This window comes from Suricata suricatta, chromosome 3 (assembly GCF_006229205.1).
Source record: "Suricata suricatta isolate VVHF042 chromosome 3, meerkat_22Aug2017_6uvM2_HiC, whole genome shotgun sequence".
Taxonomy (NCBI): Eukaryota; Metazoa; Chordata; class Mammalia; order Carnivora; family Herpestidae; genus Suricata; species Suricata suricatta.
In genome coordinates this window covers 69,755,928-69,781,138 of record NC_043702.1, presented here as the reverse complement: position 1 = coordinate 69,781,138, position 25,211 = coordinate 69,755,928, and the positions used below count along the sequence as shown (strand labels likewise).

The window sequence follows — 25,211 nt, the reverse complement described above, 5'->3', positions numbered from 1 at the left end:
TCACTGAATATTAATCACCTTTGAAATGGGGAATCAGAGCTGCGCAGAGGGTGAGGCTGCTTTGTTGCACACTTTGGAGCCAGAGCTGTAATGATGGTAATCTGAAAACAGAGGTGTTTGAAGCCTCACCATCTCCTGCATCAGTGTCAAGTTAGGGCTTTTTTTGTGATCCTCTCTTTGGAATGCCCTTTATATAGTCTCCTATTCTTAATCCTTTCAGTTGTCACAAAATTATAAACTGAATGTCATGTTCTAAGGGGTAGAGGAGGAAGGGAAATAGGAAACCCTTTGGAGGCTCCAAGTGTCTTTGAGTTCTCTAGGGCTGAAGCAGCAGGCCAGATATCTTGGCTGTTCCAGCTCTGAACTGAACTCGGCTTATGGGTTACAGCTGTGGCTGATCCTGCTTCCTCAGCCTCCAATGTGTGGGTGTGTCCACAGTGAGGCATGCTGAGGAGAGGGGCATTTGCAGAGGCCTGGGTCAGAGTCCCAGGTCCCAGGCAGGAGCCTAGAAATATATGTTCCAAGCATTATTATTGTAGGGAGCCAGGGTGATGAGTTTGGTCTAGGTGGCCCTTCGGGAAGTTTCACACACCCTGCTTGTGAAGAACCTAGATTGAAACTAGAGGCTGCTATTGGATTCCCATAAATTAGGCCCATGTGGAAGTCCTGCATAAGGAATTAGCCAAATATTTCTAATAGGAAAGATTTATGTGGAATATTGACATTAGCGTGCACACGCTGTGTACATAGGCTGTGGATATACACCAAAAGGACACAAGAGTATGTGCTGTTGTGAAGTTAAGGCGTCACATGTCTCTCCTGAAGGCATGGGGTGGATTGCCCTTTGGGGAATGTGGCAAGATGGGATACGCCACCACAGAGCCAGGCATTGGAGCCATCCCAGTGTTTATGGAGTGGAGGGAGGGGGGTGGTGCTAACAGTGATGAAAGCCTCAGGGGGGGAAATAGGAAAGACGCAGATTGGGCAGACAGTGCTGGTCAGTGGCTGGATGCTATGCAGCCAGAACGCTTTCACTTGACTTCTCTCCCTTGAAACTTGGTTCCACTAATGATCTCACCAGTCCTTAGAAGCCTTAGCCCTTGGAATGCAACTCATGTTCCCTATTCATTTGCCCTCAAATGATGCCTATATTTTATTATCCTGGAAGAGAATTATATGTGTACAATCATCAAACCAAACAAATTAGGTTAATTTTATTTTGAATTCTCTCATTGTGACCTGGGATGTATATGTAAATAAGAAGAGGCTCTTCTTTTTTTTCTTTAAGGGCAAAAACATACTGTGTATTTGCTGTTAAGATTTGCTAAGAATAAGCAACATTATTTTGTATTGGTTGTTTTTATAATCCAACTTGTATGTATCTTGAATACAACCTTAATGCATTTTAAGTGGTATTTGTGTGGTATGACTCTTACTGATTTGATTAGAGATACTTTTTAGAATTTTTAAAAATACACATATGATATAGTATATAATATATACATAAAAAATGTAAAACTTAGGAATATGTTTATTTCTGATGAAATCCACATGGCTCCTTTCACTGTCCAGAGCTAACTTTTAGTGTTCTGAGCACTGAGAATCGTACAGAATCTGCTCCCTTAAGTAACAAGGTTGGAGTTCCAGCAACAGCAGAAGGCTCTCCAGAGTTTCAGGGAAAGAGCTCTGGGACCGTGCTATGTGTCTGCAGTAAGTACTTACTGCAGCTTGATTGAGTGACATGTGACAGTCAAGTTTCTTCATGAAAATTTTGGGTGAAGTCTGTCTCTTTCCAGGAATAATGGAGAATTCTGGCAACCATACCCACACAACTTCATTTTAAGAATGAGGAACACTTGGTTTTTGCCACTTTTTGGTGAACTCCTTGCTGGAAAAAATAAGTTGGGGTGGGCAAACAAAACCCAAATCACCTTGAAGTGAATTGAAAGCCGGAACAGAATTTATAATTTGTAGTAGTTTGAGTATGATATAAAATCAACTTTGAAAAGACTAAACTTCAGTTTAATATTACAGCGACAAGCTCAACCAAGTTGGAGGATCTGAGTTATTTAGACGGGCAGAGAAATGCCCCTCTTCGAACGTCCATTAGATTGCCGTGGCACAATACAGCCGGAGGTAGGGCGCAGGAAGTTAAAGGTACTTATCTTTGCATCTGCTGGGCTGATGGATATAATGAGCACATTCACTCAACATTGAGGATCTGGGATAACCAGCGTTTAAGCTGGCTCTTTTAAAACCAGGATATGTATAGTGTGTGCTAAAAATTCATTAAATGTGCTAAGAGGCCGTCCTTTAACAGTTTGGGGCTTCTTCCTTAAAATATGTGATGAACTTGTTTCTGGGGTTGAAAAATAATTATACAGTATGTTATTTTGGAATGAGGAGTAATTTAACACTCACTGGGTATTTTTTGTGACCCACAAAAAGTTGGCTTTGTTTCATTTCCCTGAGCTATTGGCCGCCCCCTAAGTCTGCCCGTAAAGCACAGTTGGGCGGTCAGGAGCCTCGCTGAAGGGGCCACGCACCATCACACCCAGATGAGAGCTGAGGCCCTGTCTCCAGGAAAGCATTTCCACTTGACTCACACAGTAGCAGAAGAAACCTATGTTACATACTGTTTCAGACAAACTGATGAGACCTGGTCTGGCCACTTGAATTCCTTTTTCTAATCCTCTGAGTGTCTGCTCTGAGTCATGATTAAAGAACTAGCAAGTCATTTTAATAGGACCCTTTGTAAAACAAACAGGGGATTATAAATGAGGTGTTAGAGAAGTATTCATAGAAACCAGACTGGAAATATGGATCCCGTGCAGGGTAAAACCAAAAGCTAATATTAAGTGTATCAGTGTATGAAAAATTATGACATTCTTCTAAAATAATTATCGTTTTTTTCTTTTTCCTAAGCGCGATTTGCTCCCTACAAGCCACAGGACATTTTGTTGAAACCCCTGTTGTTTGAAGTACCAAGCATAACAACGGACTCCGTGTTTGTGGGAAGGGATTGGCTCTTTCACCAGATAGAAGAAAACTTGAGGAACACAGAACTGACAGAAAATAGAGGCGCCGTGGTGGTTGGAAATGTGGGCTTTGGGAAGACCGCAATCATATCTAAGTTGGTGGCGCTTAGCTGTCATGGAAGCCGCATGAGGCAGATTGCTTCCAGCAGCCCCGGTTCACCACCAAAAAGTATGTGTATGTTTAACCATTTGTCTATTTATGATATTCGTGACAGGTGGATGGGGCCATTGCTGTGGGATAAACAAACATTCTCCATTTTCCTCACGTTGTTCCAGCTACCGTATCTGGTCTGCCAGCACATTGGGAGACCTGTTTGAATCCTTCCATCTATTCTGGCACCCAGGGAGCCATCACCGGGGATGACCCAGCCTTCCCTGGTCAGGTCTCAGCTGTAGGGCCTGTGAGGCCTGGTCAGGTGCCCTGGAGAGTTCTGCTTCTAAAAGCCCTGGGGGTTCGGCTCCTGGCAGAAAAAGCCAGGAGGAGTCTGTGCACAGTTCTTTTGAACCCTTCTCTCCACAGCCTTTGTCCTCTATGCTGGATTTCCTCAAAGTATAAAAACTAATTAAAATAGGATGGAGCAACCAGATATTTGACTAGTCACATCTTATTTTATGTATAATAAACCCATTTAAAGAAAGTGTCTCTAACATGGTGAACAGGAACAGTGAGCCATGAAAGATTTACACACACACACACACACACACACACACACACACACACATATGCATATATATACATATATAGCAAAAACACTTTATTAAAAGAAACCAGAAAGAGCAGTGCTCCTGGGAAGGTATCTGGGTGAATGGGGGGCAGGGCTGAGAGGGACACTGGATTCTCCTTTGGACCTTTGAATTTGGGATGCTGTACACTCATTACCTATTAAAATACTCTTTGGGTCTAATCAAGAAATTAGTTCACTGTCTCACCATACCCCTGTTCTGATGTTGTAATGATGAAATTGGCCTCTTTCCCTGCAGCTTCAGACTCCTCCCAGGATCTTCCTTTCACTCCGTTGCTTTCACCGAGCTCTTCTGCAGGTGTTACCAACATGGCTAAAACACCCCCTGGGTCTGGGTCTGATACTCCTGAGAACCAGAGACCAAGAGAGGATGCAGTGAAATACCTCGCTTCTAAGGTAACCTGCACCTGCTCTAGGGGACCCTTCTAGAAAGAGAGAGAGATTTGTTAGTTTGGCTTCTGGGAAGGAAATAGAAAAAGGGATCTTGAAACAGAAGTCATTCTTTAATGTAAAAATGTACCTTTTGATAAAATAAGTCATCAAGTACTCCAAGTAAAAGGTATTAATGAAAACAAATATCTCCTGACACTGGCAGTGGACGTTTATTCATCTTAAACAAGGATTGAGGGGCGCCTGGGTGGCTCAGTCAGTTAAGCAGCCAACTTAAGCTCACATCATGATCTCATGGTTTGTAGGTTCGAACCCTGCATAGGACTCTGTACTGACAGCTCAGAGCCTGGAGCCCGTTTCAGATTCTTTGTCTCCCTCCTCTCTGCCCCTCCCCTGCTCACACTCTGTCTCTCTCTCTCTCTCTCAAAATAAATAAACATTAAAAAACAATGGATTGAAAGAATTCCTCAAAGTAGCAGGTGGTATCATAGGTGCTGCAAATCCATCCTTACAAGCATGTGCTGTCCTTCACTTGGAAACCTTGAACATGACCCAGGTCACCACACCTGTGCTCTGTTGCCTGGGGACATGGGTTCCCTGCATCCCTCTGTCAGAGGTTTCTTGTGTTGTTATAAAAGAGACTTGGCTGACTTTCTCTTTGTAGATTCACGGTCATCAGGGTCCTTCTGAAATTTTCCATCTGCTCAGCATCTGTCACAAGTTCATAAGCCACCCTGTGCATTAGAACAGTTACCTCTCTTTCTCCTAGTGTCCTGCTGGGGACTCCCTGGGCAGTAGTGGGGTGGGCAGGCAGAGCTGGGGAACATGAGGTGGACAGTGCCAGGAGCATCCAGTGAGGAAACCACCCCAAAGGTGAGTTTGGTGCAGGGGACTGAAAAGAAGACTTTTTTGCCCCAGATCCTTGCTTCTGCTTCTCCTTCTCCAGTGAGAGCTGCTCCTCACTGGTGTAGGCAGCTCCGCCCACTGATTCACAGCAGTCCTCTGGTTATAATGAGTGACCTGAGATGAGGGATATAGTGCAGACTTCAGAGCCACCCCGCTATAGTGATTTTTCAAATCACTTCGTGACCTGCAATAAGAAATATGTTTTACACTGAAGACCTGGTACATGCACATACTCACAACACACAACTGAAGCAGAAGCATCACAGTATTCTTGCAGCCTATAAAATTAATTTTATGAATGGAAACACGCTGTTGTGGCTCCAGATTGCTTTCATGGCCCACTGTTGGGTTGACAGACTTCAGTCAAACATGATGCTTTACATAGACCGTGGTGTTATTGCTGGTTTCTACAAGCTCAGGGGTCCTCCTGTGTTCCTCTTAGTCTTTCCAGGGCAAAGTGGAAGAGCAATCGGCTTTCCTCAGAGCATTGATAATCATTTCAATCTAAAGCAGGAGTCACATGACACTTCCAACTTGGCCATGTCTACTCTTGCCACTTGCTTTTAAGGGTCTACAGACCTGGAATCTAATCCCAGAACTTTCACTGACTGCCCTTGTCACCTGGCGAGGCATTTCACCTGTGTGCTGCCCACAGCTGTGAGCCAGACCTGGTGAGGCAGGGTTGTGAGGAGCTCAGGGCGACAGCAGGCATGCCTACCCTTCTGGAGAACAGAAGCGCTTTGCACAAGTACATTTTTACTTTTTACATCTTCCTTCCCTCATACTCCATATTCCTCCTCTTATTCTCACGTGAGAAGGTATCAGAGTTTTCATATATCTGCAGAGCTCCTCTCTCAGGACAGTCCTGCACCTGGCTCCTCCCTTGGGCTCTCTAACGAGTAGCCTGCTGCCCCTTCACATCCATCCCAACAAGAACACTCCTTATCCCCTCGGTGCTTGGGCAGGGGCCTTTCTCCTGTGTTTCTCTTCACATTACAGGCAGGTATTTGGGAATTCCTGGTTTTGGCCCTTCAAACTCTGTTGCTGTTGAGTATCTCCAGGGTCCAATGTGTGTTGGGGGGGGGGGTGCGGGGAGGACGCTGGGGGTCTGAGCTAGGCTGCCAGCCTCCCTGCCTGGGAAAGAGAAGCAGCTGTGGGTGCGCCTGGGTGGCTCAGTCCGTTAAATGTCCGACTCTTGATTTGGCTGAGGTCATGATCTACCTTTTTGTGGAATCAAAGCTCATGCTGACAGTGCTGAAACCTGCGTGGGATTCTCTCTCTGCTCCTCCCCTGCATGCATGTACCCATATGTGTGTAGGGTTGCTTGTGCATGCACACGCACATGCACACTCTTTCTCAAAGTAAATAAACATTAAAAAATTATATTTAAGAGAAAAAGAGTATGAGCAGAGGAGGGACATAGGGAGACACAGAATCTAAAGCAGGTTCCAGGCTCTGAGCTGTCAGCACAGAGTCTGACATGGGGCTTGAACTCAAGAGCCTTGAGATCATGACCTTGAGCTGAAGTCAGATGCTCAGTTGACTAAGCCACCCAGGCGCCCCAATAAATAAACATTTTTTAACAAAGCACCTGTGACTCTCTGCTTGACTTTCCTATTTTACCTGGTTTTGGGGAGCAGCAAATGAGTTTCCTAAGGAAATGCTGCTGTCTTGAAAGCAGGAATGAAGTAAATGTAGCACTTCTGGATGTTGAGTACAGTGGGATTATTCAGAAATGCTTTAAGCCAGGATTGGCTTTAGGTTTTATGAATGAGTCTTATTCATTATTTTCGATGCAGAGTAAGTTGTGCTGATCTTAGTGCTAATCAAGATGGATTTTCGGCTGCAATTAAGAGTCTGCCCAGAACGTGGTAAACCATGTGAATGAATGAAAGAATAACTGAAACAATTAAGCTGAATAATGACTCAGTGTTGGGGAACAGAAGCAGCGTATTTCGTTCCCGTGACAGATGGGAGCCTTGCATGTGTTTGGGATCGTGGAGGGAGCGTGTGAAGAGAGGTGGGTGATGCTGATGGCTCTGCTTCCTGCACAGGTCGTCGCCTACCACTACTGCCAAGCTGACAACACGTACACGTGCCTGGTGCCCGAGTTCGTGCACAGCATTGCAGCTCTGCTGTGCCGGTCCCATCAGCTGGCCGCCTACAGGGACCTGCTGATCAGGGAGCCCCAGCTACAGAGTATGCTGAGCCTCCGGTCCTGCGTGCAGGACCCGGTGGCCGCCTTCAGGAGAGGAGTGCTGGAACCGCTCACAAGCCTGAGAAACGGTACTTCTGAGTAGCCACCCACACTTTCTCTCTCATCAGGAGCCTAGAGTCCCCCGACGGTCCTCAGAGCACTTGGATGGGGGTGAGGGTGGGCGCCAGGAGAGGATGTGGGTGAATCTGTGTGCTGCTCATTCTCTTCCTCAGAACCATCTCCCCAAGGTCTCTCCTTGCTTCTTGAACGGTGTAGTTTTAAAAGAAACATCTCCAATAAAGAATTAACTCCCCAGTTGAATATTTCCAGAGTAGCTAATTTGTAACCATAGGTTATGTAGATGACTTGTGCCCTAGTGTTGCCTGCATGTTTTATATTCCTACTTAGTGGGAGATAAGTTGGGTGATTGGGGAACTTGCCAGCATATGTTTTTTCAGGGGCTCTGCTCAGTTGAGTTGAACCTATAGGCTTGTCTAGAAGTGTTCTTTTTTTTTGCCCTTGAAATATTCAACAAGATAGGGGACTAATGCTATAATGGGCTGTTCATTTCTTATCCTTTCTCCTCATTCCCCACTTTTTGAGCTAGTTTACCTGCCTGCATAGCACTTCTGCCAGAAAACACCAGAGAAGGGGGATTGAAACAGATCTGTCATCATTTCTCCTGAGTTTCTTGGGCAGAAAGTTGGTGCTAATAAATGGAAAACTAGATTCAGTCTTGTGGGAAAGAGCCCTGTTCTGGGAGTCTATAAAAGCGAGGTTCTTACCACTGGCTGGCTGTGTGCCTAGGGCCAGATACTTGGCTTTTGAGGGTCCCTTTTCATTCCCTGACATCCACTGGGTGGGGGGGTTCTATGAGGAGGACTAGTGTTCTTTTCCAGCTTTAATCTCCGTCTATGCCAGTTACCTTAGCTACAGCTCACCCCAGTGACAGGAGTTTATGAAGAGCTAACTGTATCATATCCATGGGTGAGATCCTGCTAATGTGTGTAATGCAATATGTTTCTGAAAACTGTTTTGTGAGATTTGTTTTTCTCTTGGCTGTCTGCTTTGGTTTTCATTATAAATTTAATAGAAAATATGCTTCTCTGAAAACCATTTCATCTGCAATATGTATTTTTAGTTTTTCCTAATACTAAAATTCACTGGGAGGTGTCATTTTCTAGAAATGTATAATTTCTTAATTAAAAAATTATTTTATCCTTTAGAGCAGAAAATTCCTGAAGAAGAATACATTATTTTGATAGATGGCTTAAACGAAGCGGAGTTTCATAAGCCTGACTATGGAGATACGCTTTCTTCTTTTATTACCAAAATTATTTCTAAGTTTCCTGCCTGGTTGAAGCTGATTGTGACTGTAAGAGCGAATTTTCAGGTGAGAAGGAGTTCTCCAGTCTCTTTCTAAGACCTCATACCGAGATTTTATAGTGATTAGTAACATAAACTGTTATAAAGCATTTAGCTGCTGAATTGAAAACTACATTAGGACTTTGAAATATTTAGTCCACAAAGCCCCAAATGGGTGAAATTCTGACCTTTTCACCTTCCAAGGCACATGAATCAAGGTGTGAGGAAAGTCTCCTCTTAGCATTGCACTGTCCCTGTACTTCCGAAATGCAAGTGTCCAGCCCTGAATGAAACTCAGTTTGTCCACTAGAGTTTAAAGTTATTCCTGTAGTTATTTGTGTAGAATTGCAGTGGGACTTTCTTTTTCTTCTTTCTTTTCTTTCTTTCTTTTTTCTTTCCTTCTTTCTTTCTCTCTCTCTCTTTTCCTTCCTTCCTTCCTTCCTTCCTCTTTCTTTCTTTCTTTCTTTCTTTCTTTCTTTCTTTCTTTCTTTCTTTCTTTCTCTTTCTTTCTTTCTTTCTTTCTTTCTTTCTTTCTTTCTTTCTTTCTTTCTTTTTTTTTTCTTGGAAGGAAATATTTTTAAGGCCTATTCTGAAAGAAGGTCCATTTTTTCATAAAACTTCAACATAAGGTATCACTTGTAACGAGATAAAGTGTGGTTTTTTTTCATCTCTTCCTCATCTTTCCCCTCGTTTGAACCCATATCATATCTTGCCAACCTTTGACTCCTTCCCTCTACCCCTGTCCTTTTTTAGTAAAGACATTACTCTTAGATTTTGACTTTTGCCCTTTTATGATGATGTCTATTTAAAAGTAGCATTTGGGTTCTTTTCTTTTCTCATTAAAAGTGGCATTAGGCCTCAGCCGAGCTTGATGTTTGTTTTTATGGCCATTTGATTTATATCCTTTGCAGTCATTTATCACACAATAAGCGGGATTTAGCAATCGATAGAGCAAAGGAACAGGAGTCCTATATTTTCTGTACTAGCTGTTTAAATTTTCACAGAGTTTGGTTAGCATCCAAGTAAAATGGGAGTGATTATACTCAGCCTGCCCCCTGCAATCATTAAATTCAGTCAGGACATGGAGTCAAGTTCTTCAGAAACACTAGTGGGAAGTTTAAAGAAGAAAGCCAAAAACTCTGCAGATAGGTGTGAGGATAGTGCTTATCTTTTGGACAGGAGTGGGGTGGACAGGGGCATGGGGCTTCCTAGAGCTGATGACGTTCTGTTTCTAGCTGCTAGTTGTACAGATGTATTTAACTTCATGACATTGTGTGATTATAGTTTGTATGTTATTCTTCAATTTAAAAGTTTACTTGGAATGAATAGTAGTTAAAAAAAAATGGTATTGGGCTACGCTGAAGCACAACATGTTTGTTAAGGCAGGCTGTGGCTGCCATACAGCCTGGCAGGGCAGGGCCAGGCTCAGATTTCCTGGCTTGGTTATACAGTCCCAGTATCTGATGCACAGAGAGGGATGCCTCTTATCTCGGTGTCTGGCCGTGTTCTTAGATACACAGTGCTGGCCTGTGTCTGTCCTTGTTACATAACCTCTGCACAATGTAAGGATTATGAGTATCGGGTCACCTCAGGGTCTCACCGCCCCTGTGCTGGTATGGCCAGCTCACCATTGTCTGCTCGGAGCTCTTACATCTTGCTTGGCTCCAAGTCTTCAGATGAGGGCCTCAGGAAAGCCATTACTGATTCGATCTCGCATCAGGATTTCTTTCACATAAGCTTTTTATCTTCAACTTATCCTATTACATGTTTTAATACAAAACAATGAGTCCCTGTAATCCATGAAAATCCTCCTTGAAAGAAAACTAGTGAATCTGGTTTGAAATGCAGCTGACATATAAAAAGAAATCTCTGTGGAGTGACACCATGGGTTTTTGGGTTTTTCCCCCCCCGCAGGAAATTGTGAGCACGCTGCCATTCGTCAAACTTTCTTTAGATGACTTTCCGGACAACAAAGACATTCACAGTGACCTGCATGCCTACGTCCAGCACAGGGTCCACAGCAGCCAAGACATCCTCAGCAACATCTCCCTGAACGGCAAGGCCGACGCCGCCCTTATTGGGAAAGTGAGCAGCCACCTGGTGCTGCGGAGCCTCGGCTCCTACCTGTACCTCAAACTCACCTTGGACCTCTTCCAGAGGGGACACTTGGTCATCAAGAGTGCCAGCTACAAGGTGGTGCCCGTGTCTCTGTCTGAGCTCTACCTGCTGCAGTGCAACATGAAGTTCATGACCCAGTCTGCCTTCGAGAGAGCGCTTCCGATTCTAAACGTGGCCCTCGCGTCCCTCCACCCCATGACGGATGAGCAGATCTTCCAGGCTATTAACGCGGGCCACGTACAAGGGGAGCAGGGATGGGAGGACTTCCAGCAGAGGATGGATGCCCTTTCCTCCTTCCTCATTAAGAGGCGAGACAAAACACGCATGTTCTGCCACCCGTCCTTCAGGGAGTGGCTTGTTTGGAGAGCAGATGGCGAAAACACAGCCTTCCTATGTGAGCCCAGGTATGGCAGGCCGCTTCCTGTCTGCTCTTTGCAGGGGGTCTAATGTGCTATTGGAGAAGGGATTTCAAACACAGTTCACCCTTTTTTCCCTCCTCTCCCTCCAGCAATTTGCCTTTTTTAATGGGAAGGCAACACAGGATGAATAATTCAGGAGGGCAGTGGGAAACCTTGCTACTAAACAAAAACCTCCATCCTTTAATTGCTAAAATCTTGGGATTCCTCAGTACATGCAGTGAGCGTGTCTGGTGACTGGGAAATGCCTGGAGACCTTTCTTTGCTGTCCATTCTTCTAGACCTTGGTCCCCTTTATGGGAGTCACAGTGTGGTACATCTCTGGGGAATAGCAGGCTTTTCCAGAAGCTGCTCTCAGCCCAGCTTCCTCGAGTCTGTGCACTGTCTCGGACCCCCAGCATCGCTGCTGGCCCTCCTGGGTGTGCAGTATCTTGTTCCAGGTATCAGATGTGTCTGTAGGCCCCCAAAAGGAGCACAGCAATCACAGCCGGCTGCAATTATTTTGCATTTGTGGCTTAGGGCAGTGTAACAGGTTTAGGGTCAGCAGGGTTCAGGTTTAGACCTCAGATGCCCCATTTATGAGATGGTCCTGTGGCCGCTGCATCTAGGGAGTGGAAGATTCCATTGAGGATTCTCAGCAGGGTGGGACCAAGACACTGCTCTGTGCACTGCTCAGGGGAGGCTACGGTAAGTCTGCCTCTCATGTGGCCTCCTGCTAGTCAGAGTGAGAGGTCAAGGAATGTGAGGGTGCAGATGCTTTCATTCAGTAAGGGCAGGTTCTTGTCTACCACTTCTGCCTGGCCCTGACCCTGGCCCTGGCCTGCGTCACTGCTGTCTTGAATGGTTTCTGCTATGAGTCAGAATTGCCCCTGACTCTGTACCAGGTCCAGCAAGCTGCTAAACTATCCCCTGTGACCAGATGCTGGGGTCCAGGAACGAAGAGATGAAAAAAGCATTTGTAAGCTGCACCACCTTCTTGCCCATGAGTACTGACTTGATATTGACCACATAGGAGTCTGGCTGTTTCATGGTGTGGGTACTATTGTTTTCTGACATAACACTGGGCTAAAAATTTGTTCTTTTGAGTCTGGTTTGAGGCAACAAACTGTAACTCCCCAATTATTCAGCCAGACTATAACCACTAGGTAAAATGTGTGCATATTATATTTGACATATTTAGCCAAGTCGAATCATTTTCTAGGAAGATAGGCTAAGTTGAGTTTGTAGACATATAAATACAAGTTGAGAGACTTCAACAGGGCATATAGATTTCTCCTTAGTGTTTGAGGCAGAGGTAGTTGGACTGTAGTCACCATAAAGCATCACTCTGGTTTGGGTGGTGGGTGGCACTGAGGTAATGCAGCCTGGGGCAGAGCTGACCATGCAGTGGCTAGCAGGTGTGTCCCAGAAATGTGGGCTCCTGAGTGCTGATGTGTACCAATAAGCCTGTGTGGGGACTAACTGGCGGTAGGACCAGGACTGGCCCAGGGTAAGCGAGATGCATACCCAGGGTGCAAAGTTTAAGGAGTTACTATTTGGCACTGTGCACATCAGCATTTACCGAAGACCCCTGTAGTTCTGGAATTTCATTCAGCAGAGGGGGATTGTGGAAAGACGCTACTGGATGCATTTCAGCGGAAGTTTCTGTGGACCCACCACATGCAGGGTTCTGTGGCAGATTCAGAGTCCTGGGATCAGGGCCCAACTGTCAAGGGCTTCCCACACAAGAGGGCAGGTGAGGGAGGAAGTGACTATGTGGGAAGAAAGCACTGCACATGGACTTTAGAAAGGAGGGCTTACAGCTAGGGAAGACCGTTTTTGGAAAGCGTTTCACATGCATGAGGGCATTTGGGTTGGACCTTGAAAGATGGGTAGCATTTCTCTTCCCACCCTAATTAGTTGTAATTTTGCCCTAATTGGGGAGAAGCAGCAAAAAAGAACCCAATATCTAGAGACAGTGACATTTCACTTTTTATTTCTGCCTCTTTCCATGCATTTTAAACGTTCTCCAAATCACCTTTTCTATATTAAAATTCCCATCCTGCCTTTTTTTTTCTTTTTTCTTTTCTTCTTCTTCTTTTTTTTTTTTTTTTTTGCTTACACATAATAGATAGCTTAGCAAGCAGTTTGGAAATCTTAGCAAAGTATCATTTTTCATGGGCGTGTACACCTTCTAGGAGGTGAATGATAATGTGCTTTACCCTTATTGCGGTGCTTTGCCATTGTTTCTTGGTTACTTATAAATAAAGCAACCTATTGTGTATATCTTGGTGCTTTGCAGGAAAACAGTAGAATTTTCTTCCCCATTTTGATTATTCCTTAGGCTAGAATTACAGAAGCAGAATTAAAAAGATGAGGAGTCAGTTGCTTAGAGTCTTTATGCACATCACCTAGACTTAAACATAATTCACATTTTGCACTATTTACTACATCTGTCATCTTTTGCTGAAAGGAGTTGTAGACCCCACGACATTTTACCCCCAGGTAACTGATTATGTACCTCAAAAAGGCATTTTCACACTTAACCACAACACCATTGCCACACCTAAAATATTAATACTACTTTGTCAATATTATCACACATTTAGCTGTACTCAAATTTCTTCACTTCCTACATATTATTCTAGTATGTTTGAATCAGGATCCAGATAATATCATCAAAATGCGTTTTATGGTGCCCCCTTTAATCTACAAATTCACTCCTCCTCTTTCTGCTTTGTCCTTGCATTTTATTTGTTTAAAAAGAACAACTGAGTAACTTGTCCTATCTGGTTTCCCATAATCTGAATTTTGCTGATTGCAGTCTCATGGTACTGAATGTGTTTATCACCTCTATTTCCTGAAATTGGTAGTTAAATCTGGAGGCCTGATCAGATTTTATCTTAAAATATTTTTTGAAAGGATACTTAATAATTGGTAGGTCTGCTTCCATCTGGAGGCACACAATGTCTTCATGTCTCTCAGAGCCACTGATGAGCATTTCCTGGACCCATCAGTTTATTAGGGTTGCATCAGGAATTTTAAAATTTTGAGCAACCTCCTGTCTCCTGTCTTTTCTACATGTCACGGACTTGAGGAAATAAGAGAGGATTTTAGTAGGTGGGAAAGAGCTATTGCACACAGAAGGAGCTCTCCAAGGCATCATGTCAAAATGGCAGGTTGTGGCTCTAGCCAAACTAAGTCTTGGCTGAAGCTTTTGTCATGGGATGGAAGAGTTAACAGAAGGATGTGCTCGGGAGAGAAGACTTTAATCAGTCATCTCTGGAGATACCATGCTTGAGCAGGTCTAGAGTGCAGACTGACTACCTGAGCAGGAGTGTGAAGGGTTGGATCATGAGGACCTGAGTGACAGGCAGTGGGGACTTGGTGGACCTGGCTTCGTGATGCAGTGAGGTAGAGACTGGTTCTGCTGACATGAGATGGGTGGGCACAACTTGGCCTTATGAGCAGAGTCAAGGAGAAGCAGGAGCGATAGAGGACGTCAAGGTGTTAAGCTGCAGAAACTAGGAGGGGCACTGTCCTTAGGAAGGATAAGAAAAGCAGGAGGTGTGGAGCACATTTTTCAGGGCATGAGATGGCTTTTGCTTACAGCCTCTTGAGCTGGTGGGGTCAGCAGAAATGCCTGGTTCAAGTTGGGTGTGGGGAGTCTGATGGCTGGAAAAGTTGGAGGTGAAGATATGGTGTCATTGATGGGGAGGTGGTGGAGGGACCTGGTGAGGGAGTGTAGTTAGCAGAAAGGGAGCTCCTGACTTCTGGGGCATGGAACAGGATTCCAGAAAGGTGGTTGGGGTGCAAGAGCTGCTGAGAGGTGAAGGAAGATGAGAACTAAGAGGGAGTTTGGCTTCCCAGGGTAGGAGGAAGTTCCCACAGGCTTAGAAATTCCTTCCATCCAGATGTGAGGGGTGGAAGAGGAGAGAGTCAACATTCTGGGCTTAGAATGGAAGAGTGGAGAGGTTTGGGTTTCTTTGTGGGGAAAGGATTTTGTTTTTAACATGGGAGATGAAAATGTTACTGGAAAAGTGTTAGGATAATGTGGGGAAATCTAATCCATGAAGAAGGAGACATTGGAAGTGCAAGGGGATGGGGGCAGGGAGCACAGACAACTTGTCTCCTCTGTGTTCCCATTGAGGCCATCACAGCACCATTCTACTGACTCTTGTTTACAGAGTGCTCCTGTGGTAGCTGGGAGGTCCTCCAGGGAAGCACCTTACATTGTTCCCTGTGGAATCCTCAGTATCAAGCATGGTACTAGTTACAAGGTGGATGTTAATGAGTGAATGAATGAGACATCATGGTGTGCTGATAAAGAGCCGAGGCGCTTGCATTGGGTAGACTGTGGTTCAGATCTCTGCTCAGTTGTTCACCAGCTATTTGACTTTTTGGGCAAATCATTTGACCTGTCCAGGTCTCTGTTTCCTCATGTAAACAAGCTGGGAATTGTGATGTTTAGTGGTTCGTGGGGTTGTAGAGTTTAATGAAACAATTCAGCTAAGTTTCTGCATCTGGTATATAATGAACAGACTAATGAGTGCAGGTAGACTTAGAAAGGGCCACATGATCTAGGAGGAAGGGAAGAAAAGTAAATGGGAGATGGAGGAATGGAACGCAGGTATCTAGTGATTACATGGTGAATTGTCGCCTCAGAGAGGCAGGAGGCCATGTGCTTAGCTGAGATCACTAGAAGGCTTCAGCCACTGAAGGATGCATGGTCATCTCCCCATTAGGGGTGCAGCCATGGTACTTAACCTAGTATGTCTTTGTGATGGACACAGTTGGTGTGGCCATTGAGTCTGGGAGACTGAGGATGGCTTAGGCCATGGCTGGGAGATGTGAGCCAGGTGAACCCTGGGACCTGCCCATGGCTAGGGACTAGGGAACAAGGGAGGGAATGGGATCTGGAGCACTGGAAGGTGGGAGAGAGTAGAGGGCCAAGGGGAGGAACATGGGAGAATCTTATCTGAGAGGGAAAACCCAAGCTTGAGGTCTGGATGTGGAATGTGTGCAGAGAAGCACAGAATGTGTGCTTGTGGAAGAGCTCCAGTCTCTTATGAGATGTTGGAAAAGATACTCAGTGTCGGTGTGTTTTTAAGCCATGCCTTCTCCTGAAGTATAAAAAGCAATCTCTTGGTCTCTACTTGCCTTGATTTCCTCATCTCTAACATAGTTTATGACCTATGTGAAAAACAGGCAGGCAATTGGATAGCTAAACACTATTTAAATGATGCATGATTTTAATCATCTAGATTAGCAACTACCAGAAAACATTTGGGAGAATGCATTTTTTCCCCATAATTCTTCCTTTTCTCCACCATTATCTCCTTTCCCTCCAAAACAAAACAACCCAGCACCACAGAGTTGTCAGGTTGATAGAAATGAAAATAATTCACATTGTACAGAAGTCACTGCTATTGGAATAAGCAACCCATAGCCTCTTTCCCAAATAAATTGGCTCAGACAGAGACATGGAGCCCACAGAAGACAGAATAAATCTTGCAGATATGGAGAGGGTGATGGGTAGGATGGCTCCTTCATGAAAGGGTTAGTGAGGAGTTAATTGGTGTCAGTTGAATGTCCATCATGTGCCCAGACACAGTAAGTCCACTTGTACATCTTAGCTTTCTCCCCTCAACAAGGAACTGTGTTTTATCCAAGTCTAGAATTCTAGGTATTTCTGAGCATGTGCTGTTGCTTTGCATGGCTTGAGCTTTCTTTCTTTTTCATTGTCAGGTCTTATCCTTTGGCCAGGTCTGCTCTCAGTGGTGCTTAACTCTGAGGGGGACACCTGAGTGCCAGGTCCAGTGATGGTTCTGTTCCACTTGTCCCTCTGTTCATCCATCCATACAAGCAATACGTATTTGAGTGGTTGCTAAAGGCTAGCCATTTGCTAGGTATTATGACTGTTGATGTTCCATAGGCAAGACCCTTACTCCCATGGAATTGATAATTTTTGTGACAGACATAAAGAAATAAACAAGGTGAAGAATGATGGATGAGGGACAGAGAGTGGGTGGTTCCAAAGATAAAGACCTGCCTTGTCCTAGAGCTTCTTTCTGGGTCACTCCACAGAGATAGGGGACTCCAGAGAAAGCCTTAAAATGACTTGAAGAATAAACCTCATTGGCTGTCTTTTGTAAAGAGGCAACTTTTCACCCATTTTGTTTAGCGATGCTGAAGCACCAGGAGAATAGTCCAGAGTGGTGTGGAGAGGTTCACCTGAGAGCCTACAGTTTGTAGATTGGAGTCTTTTGTTTCCAAGGTTTGTGTTTCTTGTTCCAGGAATGGGCACGCTCTCCTGGCATTCATGTTCTCTCGACAAGAGGGTAAGCTGAACCGCCAGCAGACCATGGAGCTGGGCCATCACATCCTGAAGGCACACATTTTCAAGGTGAGACACACTGCCGTGAAGAAGACTTTTGTTTTCATTTCGAGTGTTTTGTTTTGGAGATTTTCAACAGCTTTATCAACCCTCTCAGAGCCTTCCATGAGCCCTATTTATTTTTCCCTCTTAAAAATCTCTTTTAAAAAGTTCCTTTTTCACCTAAAGTTTCCATTTCTTTCATTCCCTTTCACTTCTTGGTTATTTGGTTGTTGAAGAACAGGAGCTACGTGATGTGCGTGGTTTTATACTGCCTGGATTTCCTGGTCTTATTTTTCACTGTCTAGTTTAACATGTTTCTCTTTCCTCTGGATTTCCTGTCAATTGCTAGTTGTTTATTTTGAAGTTCATTTTGATAGAGTGTGTGAGAACAAGTGCAGGTGGGGGAGGGGGGGAGAGAGAGAGTGAGAGTGAGTAAGAGAGAGAGAGAGAGAGAGAGAGAGAGAGAGAGAATGAATCCCAAGCAGGCTCTGTGTTGTCAGCGCAGAGCCTGACGTGAGGCTCAATCCCATGAACCTCGAGATCATGACCTGAGCCAAAACCAAGAGTCGATGTTTAACCGACTGAGCTGCCCAGGCACCCCATGTCATTTGCTCTTTGTATTTAGAGGCTTAATCCGGTTCTGGTTTGGTTGTTGCTTGTTTTTGTTTTTGCAGGGTGTCATGATTACATTAGAGTAATACTTAGAGTTTCAACTCTTTATAAGTCTGTTGAGGGTTTCTTCCATCAGGAGGTAAAGAATTCGTACTTGCTTCTCTTAGTAGGATATTATCAGCCACTATTGCTCTCTGCCTGGATTCTGCATTAAAGGTTACAGAGTGGTGATATTCCAAGTTTTATTCTTCTTTTGACTGGAGAACTTCTATAAGAAGAAACTTTGTCTTCATTGACATCGTATAGTGTACGTAGCAAAGGTGGGCTAGTTCTGGACTCTTGGTTTTAGGGCAGGAAGGCAGGCTTACATGTCCAGGCAGTCTCTGTGCCTTGGCATTTCCCTGCATTAGTGCAGGTCTGCACCTTCCTGAGCCTACGCCTTACAGCCTGATGCAGCTGGGAAAGGAGAGGATGAGGCCCACTTGTCTCTGATTGCTTCCAGGGCCTCAGTAAGAAGACAGGAATCTCCTCCAGCCACCTCCAAGCCCTGTGGATTGGGTACAGCACAGAGGGCCTCTCTGCTGCCCTGGCCTCTCTCAGGAATCTCTACACTCCCAATGTGAAGGTGAGCAACCCTCTGCACGAAGAGCCTGAGCTCCCAGCCCCCATCACCTTTCCTCCACCTGTTCTGCCATCCCCTGCACTGTGTGGTGGCCAGGGGGGCTGACAGAGCTTCTAATGATGCTTCTTCCCCCAATATAAATCACACAGGCTCGAATGTCCTATTACTGGTTGTCTTATAGAAGCTTAGCTTTTTTCTGGGCAGGGACACATGGGCTGCCATATGAGCAAGCAGTTACTATCTAAGAGCAGATGTGATAAGGAAGCAATTCACAAAGGAAAACAAAGGTCAAAGGGAGATTTCTAGGGAAAATTGATTTTTAAAGTGTCCTGGGTTTCTAATCTGAACTATCTCTTTATGCTTCATAGGAAATTAAGCACTGATGAGCGACAACAAAGTGATGATTGCACAGAGAAAACCTAAGTAAAGGTTGTGTGTCCATGTGCATTTCTGACTGGAAAGTGTAGGGGGTCGTCCTGCTACTGAGCAGGGTGCTTCTTCCCTCCTGATCAGTGGCTGTCATGTCACAGTACACTGCTGTGCTTTTTTAGAGTAGATTTTCCTTCCTCCTTTAACCGAATCTGAGAATCTAAAACACATGAAGGCCAACAAAGAAGGGTTAACTCCCACAAAGAGTGTGGGAATTGCTGGTTTATGTTAGAGCAGCCTACAACCATCCTGTCCGATGCAAGTGTCTTTGACTTGACATGTCAGCTAGACTTCAGGCCTTTTAGTCCCAGGCTCTGACGTGCCTGCTGCTTACAGAACCTCTGAGGCAGTTTCCCAAGGATCCAGGTACTCCTCTTCTAACATCTCCATGAACACAATCATACCTCCTCATTAGCATGAAGGGTGAGTGTAAGCAAGTGGTCATATAGGGAAGGACATGTGAAGCCCTGGAAGTTTCTGGGCGTCTCTCTTCCCTTTTCCTCACCTCAGTTCATCCGACCCACCTGGGAGGAGGGCGCTGAGGGCACTCCTTGAGCACTCCTGCACCTTTCCTGCCCCACTGTCTGCACACCCCATCCTCAGCACCTGCCACTCGGTTGTGTGTCGGGAACGTGGACCTTGGAGAGCACCTCCTTTCTTTGTCCTCTAAGCTTCCCTGGTGCTTAGAGAGGGTAGAATGAGCAGACAGAGGAGCCCCTGTGTCATAAAGGATATGGGAGTGCTCTGAGTCTGGAGCAGCTCCCCTAAAGCCCTGGTGCCCCACACAGGGCCTCAGTGCTGGTTGGAGAAAGGCCACTGCTCATGGGTGGATGCAATCCGTGTCTTTGCAGGTATTAAAGCACTGCCTTGTGTGGGTAGACTCGGCACACTGTTAGGGTTCTAGGCTTATTGGACTTCAGCCCAACTCCCCTCTTGGCTGGGCACTGCACAGCAAAGCACCAGTGGAGAGCCACTCATAAGAACCATGTGTAGGGTTGCACTCCCCCACTTTCCAGACTTGCTAGGAGTGCTGGGTCCTGGCTGAGCCCACATGCATGTTTTCCAGGGTGGATGGACAGGGAAGCTATTTCTGTCATTAAGGAAAACTAGCACTGATCAGAGATGACCAGAGTGGAGAAATCATATTAAGAATTTTTGTTTTACTTGGATCTTATAGAAATGAGAGTTGAAGTTACTGTAACATAGTTTTATCTTTCCTTTTAGCTAAAAGTATATCTTTTGAGTTCTCCATAATTAATACAATTCTGTAATGATGAGGAAGAAAGAAATAATAAAAATGACAATATCTGTTTTCACTACTTTAATGAATTATGGGCCCAGAAATTCTTCTTCTAATGTGGAGAAAAGTAAATGGAAAGCATTATACCCTGTCAAATGCAAGTTTTTAAGAAAGTAAATTAAAAGGTACAGCATAAGAATGTAATGAGCTCAACCCTCCTGAGATCATAGACTCTCCTTTTAATATACTTTAAATTCTAGGAGATGTCTTTACTTTGTTTTCTAGAACTCCTGCATCCTCTGCTTCTACACTGTGCTCAAAATTCTGTAACAAGGTTATAGAATTTTAAAGCTTTCCATTATCCTTCTGTTTCTTTTATCTTTCAAGGAAAAAAAAGGTTTTCACAGAATCTTGAACAAATTACAGTAATTTAAAATTATGCATGCAATTAAGGAACTTTTTTTAGAGAGTATTAAATGTTGTCATACAGGAACGAGTGTCATTTTGAGCAATTGCAGTTTGCCACTTTGGTAAATTAAAGTGACTTGCTCCAGAATGATTACTTGCTAGATGAATTTTAATTTTACTGGCACGCCAGTGATTTCTAGCACAGTCGTCTCCCCTCACCAGGCCAGGGTCATGCCAGCCCACTAGGGTCCTTGCTGCCAGTGCCTCTGGGCTCCCACCCTGTGGGTTGTTTTGCTCACACTGCACCATCGGAGTGGATGCCAGCCATGGGCTTCCTTCCCAAGGCTGTAGACTTGGGAGAATTCTTCTCAGCGGAAGGCACGGAAGGGAGAAGACAGGAACTAGCTGTGGACTTTGGCCTCACTTCCCTTAGTGGAAAGGATCCAGTCATATTCTACATGATAGGCAGTACACATGTGAAATGGTTGTGTTGCTGTGAACCTCCAGGATGCTCGGAAAACTTAGACTCCAGTGCCTCTTCTGTTTTCATGATTACATTGCTTTGCCTGTCTACCTGGGCCCCCTTTTTTATTTTCTTGCATTCATTAAACCCAGAAGTTTATAGATAACATTGCCATTTCCAAATGTTATCCAGGGAGAGCTTATGCGGTGGTGATGACCAGGAAATTTCCATGTGGTTAGGAATAAATGTATAGGATGAACCATTAAACCCCTTCCTTGAAGGCAGAGTAATCTTAGAGCTGCTGCAGCCACTGGGCTGTGACAGTAATTAGCTTTGTGCCCAGAGCTAATCTGTGCTTTACCCTCCCAGCTTCTGTTTTCTCACCTGTCAAATGGAGGTAACAAAAGAGCCTGTCTCTGAGAGTGATCAGAACCCCATTGAGATGTTAGCACTTTTGGAAAAGCACTTGGCATCTTCTGCATGGTATTAAAAAACAAAATTCAGCTGAGCAAATTTGAAGATCTAATTTTTATTAAGGGATTCATGAATTGGGCACCACCCGACCTAGCAAGTAGAGAGGCACTCTGAGGAGTTGTACAGAATGGAAGGTTTTTTTAAAGTTTATTATTTTGAGGGGGCCGGGAGGCGCAGAGAGAGAGAGAGAGAGAGAGAGAGAGAGAGAGAGAGAATCTCAAGCAGTCTCCACATTGCCAGCACAGAGCCCGACATGGGGCAGGCACGAACTCACGAACCATGGGATCATGACCTGAGCTGAAATCAAGTGGGATGCTTAACTAACCAGCCACCCAGACACTCACAAAATGGAAGCTCTTTATAAGGAGGAGAGTGGGGCAAGAAAGTTATAAGCAAAAGTAAGGAAAGGATTGTTCCAGACAGGATTACCCTTCCTTAGGGGAAAGGGCAGAGCGTCTTACTATGCACATTTCCTTCTTTTCTTTTGGTGGGTAGAGAAGGGCCCTGTGACAAATTACCTCATTGACGCCAATCCGAAAATTCCCTATTGACAGATTAAGACTGAACTTTGGAGGAGGTTGCAACTGCAGGCAGGTTAGGTATTAAAAGCCCTGGTTTGGTGACTGGGCCTGGCCCCAGTAACACCATTTTGGGCTTGTGGTGTTCTTTTTCACAAATGTCAAGGGAGTTGTTCTTACTAGGTTTTGCCTCTTTTAGGGAGCTGAGACTTTGCTGTAAGCACCTGAGAACTTCTGCATGTGCCATTTGGTGGCTGTTAATAGGAGCTGCCTATGTCTCCCCTCAAATAAGCCAGAGGTCTCTCCGCTGCTCTGTGCAAGTAATGGAGGGGGTGGGGGGAGGTGGTAGGGAGGCCTCTGGGTTGCCAGGCACCTGGGGCAGAGCTCCCTTCTGTGCCTCCTAGGGGTCAGGGACCCGGGGTCTTGTCCCTTTTAAAGATTTTGCAAAAGGTGACTGTGACCGTGACAATATTTATTTAGCACTTACAAGATGCTGAGGGCTGTGCTATGTGCTGTATGGATGTGTGTGTGGCATGTTCATTTTTAATCTTTACAACAACTCAAATGAAATTGTTACCTCCATTTTTCAGTTGAGGGAACTGAGGCCGAGGGCAGTGGGTAGCATGCCCCAAATCACACAGCTGGAAGGTGCCCGGCTCTGAGCAAGCCCATGCTTTTAGCCGCATTTATCACCTGATGTGTTTACAGCCCTGGCTGCTAACGACAGTCACTTGGGAGCTCTTGGTACCATGGCCAAGTCAGAATCTCCAAGGGTGAGGCTCCAGCACTGGAAACAGTCCAGCTCCCAGGTGGTTTCGGTGTGCTGCAGGGGTAAGAGCTGTGGGCTGGGGGAAGAGCCACAAGCCGAGATGGGGGGTTAAGTGGTAAAAAAAAAAAAAAAAAAAAAAAAACCCACAGTTTTATACTGACAAAGGAAATGTTTTTTCCGAGAAGCAGATGAAGTGTTAATTGATGACAGATACCTTTAGGAAAATTCTCTCTCTGAGCACATACCTTCCAGGTAAAGTCTTATAAGGTAGTCAGCAAGGAAGTAGTAAAAGTACACCTTCCAACATTGTTAGCCAAGAGTACCCACTGGGTAGCGTGGCATGGCATTCTGCTGGGTTTTCTTAGGAGGCACCTGAAGCACAGAAAGACTGAGTAATTTTCTGAAAATCGCACAGCAAGTTTAGTGGGTGGTGGATGTAGTAATCAGAAAAAGCAGATTATGTTCTGGGAATCTTGTGCAGCTGACAATCCAGAGGCACAAGAACATTTTAATGTGTTCTACTTTTTGTTTTAGGAACACATCCCTGTAAAGAAAAGGGTATAATTGTCTTTGCTAGCTCACTGTTAGTTATTTAACCCTGTGATTATCTCATTGCCAGAAAAAACTGAATTTTCTGTTTTTATTTAGACTAAATGGTGATTTTTTGAAGTGTGGCCCTCCGACCAACAGCCTCTATATCATCTGGGAACCCACTACAAATGCAATCTCAGGCCTCACTTCCAGACCTACTGAATTAGAAATCTGGAGTTGGGGCCTGAGAATGTGCATTTTAAGTGTGTTTTTATTTTTTTAAGGGTATTTAAGATTTTTAGTTTGGCTTTCAAAAAATAAAGTTTACCGTCTTAATTATTAAAATTTTTTTTTAACATTTATTTATTTTTGAGAGCTACAGAGTGTGACTAGGGGAGCAGCAGAGAGAGACACACAGAATCTGAAGCAGGCTCCTGGCTCTGAGCTGTCAGTACAGAGCCCACTGTGCAGGGCTTGAACTCATGGACCATGAGATCATGATGTGAGCCAAAGTCAGACACTCAACTGGCTGAGCCACCCAGGCTCCCGTCATCTTAAGTATTTTTAAGTGCAGAATTCGGTAGCATTAAGTATATTCACATTATTGTAAAATAGCTCTCCAAAACTTTTTCCTCTCATATAAGTAAAACACTACACTCATTAAACAAAACCTTTTCACCTCCCCCTCATCCCCTGGTAACCACAAGTCTACTTGTCTCTCTGAATTTCACTTCTCTGGATACCTCATATAAGGGGTGTCATACATTGTCTTTTTGTGACTGGCTTTTTAAATTTAGCATAATATCTTCAAGGCTCATCCAGGTTGCAGCATATGACAGGATTTCCTCCCTTTTAAAGGCTGGATAATGCTCCATTGTATATGTGCATACCACTTCTGCTTCTCCATTCATGGGTCTGGAGACATTTTAGTTTCCATCTTTTAGGTATTGTGAATAGTGCTGCAGTGAATATGAGGGTGCAGATATGTTTTCAAGATCTTGATTTCATTTCCATTGGATATATTCCTAGAAGATCTTGAGGAGCCTCCACCCTGTTTTCCAAGCAGCTGCCCTTTTCGATTTCCACTACCAAGATGTGTATTTCCAATGCATTCTAAGTACTGTTGCACACTCCTGCATTAAAATGAGGGCACTGCCCCTCACCACAAATGCTGTTGTGACTGACATTTACGTGAGAAATTCATCTTGTCGGGGGATATTATTCAACAGGTCAGCCGTCTCCTAATTTTGGGAGGAGCCAACGTGAACTACAGGACAGAAGTGTTAAATAACGCCCCAATGCTGTGTGTCCAGTCTCACCTCGGCCATGAGGAAGTGGTCACTCTGCTCCTGGAATTTGGCGCCTGCCTGGAGGGAATGTCAGAGAATGGCATGACGGCCCTCTGCTATGCTGCAGCTGCCGGTCACATGAAGCTGGTGTGTCTGCTGGCGAAGAAGGGGGCGAGGGTAAGCTGGTGGCATTCCCCAGTTGGGCGGGAGGGGAGGGTGTCTTCATAGCCTTGTTAGAATTGTCAACTGGACCAGTCTCCCTTTTGCCTCTACTTGGTTGAATTGAAACAAATAGTAATTGCCACATAAACAGAAAGGGTGAGCT

At 44.8% G+C, this 25,211-nt stretch overlaps 1 protein-coding gene across 6 annotated transcripts in view; it reads left to right on the top strand.

The window, feature by feature from the left end:
• The window catches only part of TANC1 (tetratricopeptide repeat, ankyrin repeat and coiled-coil containing 1), a 238,930-nt gene that overhangs the window by 179,113 nt on the left and 34,606 nt on the right, over nucleotides 1-25,211 (top strand). For 4 of the 6 annotated variants that reach the window (XM_029934532.1, XM_029934527.1, XM_029934531.1 and 1 more), the window contains 9 exons: nucleotides 2,035-2,157; nucleotides 2,926-3,207; nucleotides 4,020-4,177; nucleotides 7,132-7,363; nucleotides 8,501-8,667; nucleotides 10,554-11,161; nucleotides 17,450-17,558; nucleotides 18,646-18,768; nucleotides 24,827-25,063. In XM_029934532.1, the coding sequence (XP_029790392.1) occupies nucleotides 2,035-2,157; nucleotides 2,926-3,207; nucleotides 4,020-4,177; nucleotides 7,132-7,363; nucleotides 8,501-8,667; nucleotides 10,554-11,161; nucleotides 17,450-17,558; nucleotides 18,646-18,768; nucleotides 24,827-25,063 (2,039 nt within the window). The remainder of the gene's footprint in view (nucleotides 1-2,034; nucleotides 2,158-2,925; nucleotides 3,208-4,019; nucleotides 4,178-7,131; nucleotides 7,364-8,500; nucleotides 8,668-10,553; nucleotides 11,162-17,449; nucleotides 17,559-18,645; nucleotides 18,769-24,826; nucleotides 25,064-25,211) is intronic. The other 2 variants (XM_029934530.1, XM_029934529.1) reach the window with 1 other exon arrangement.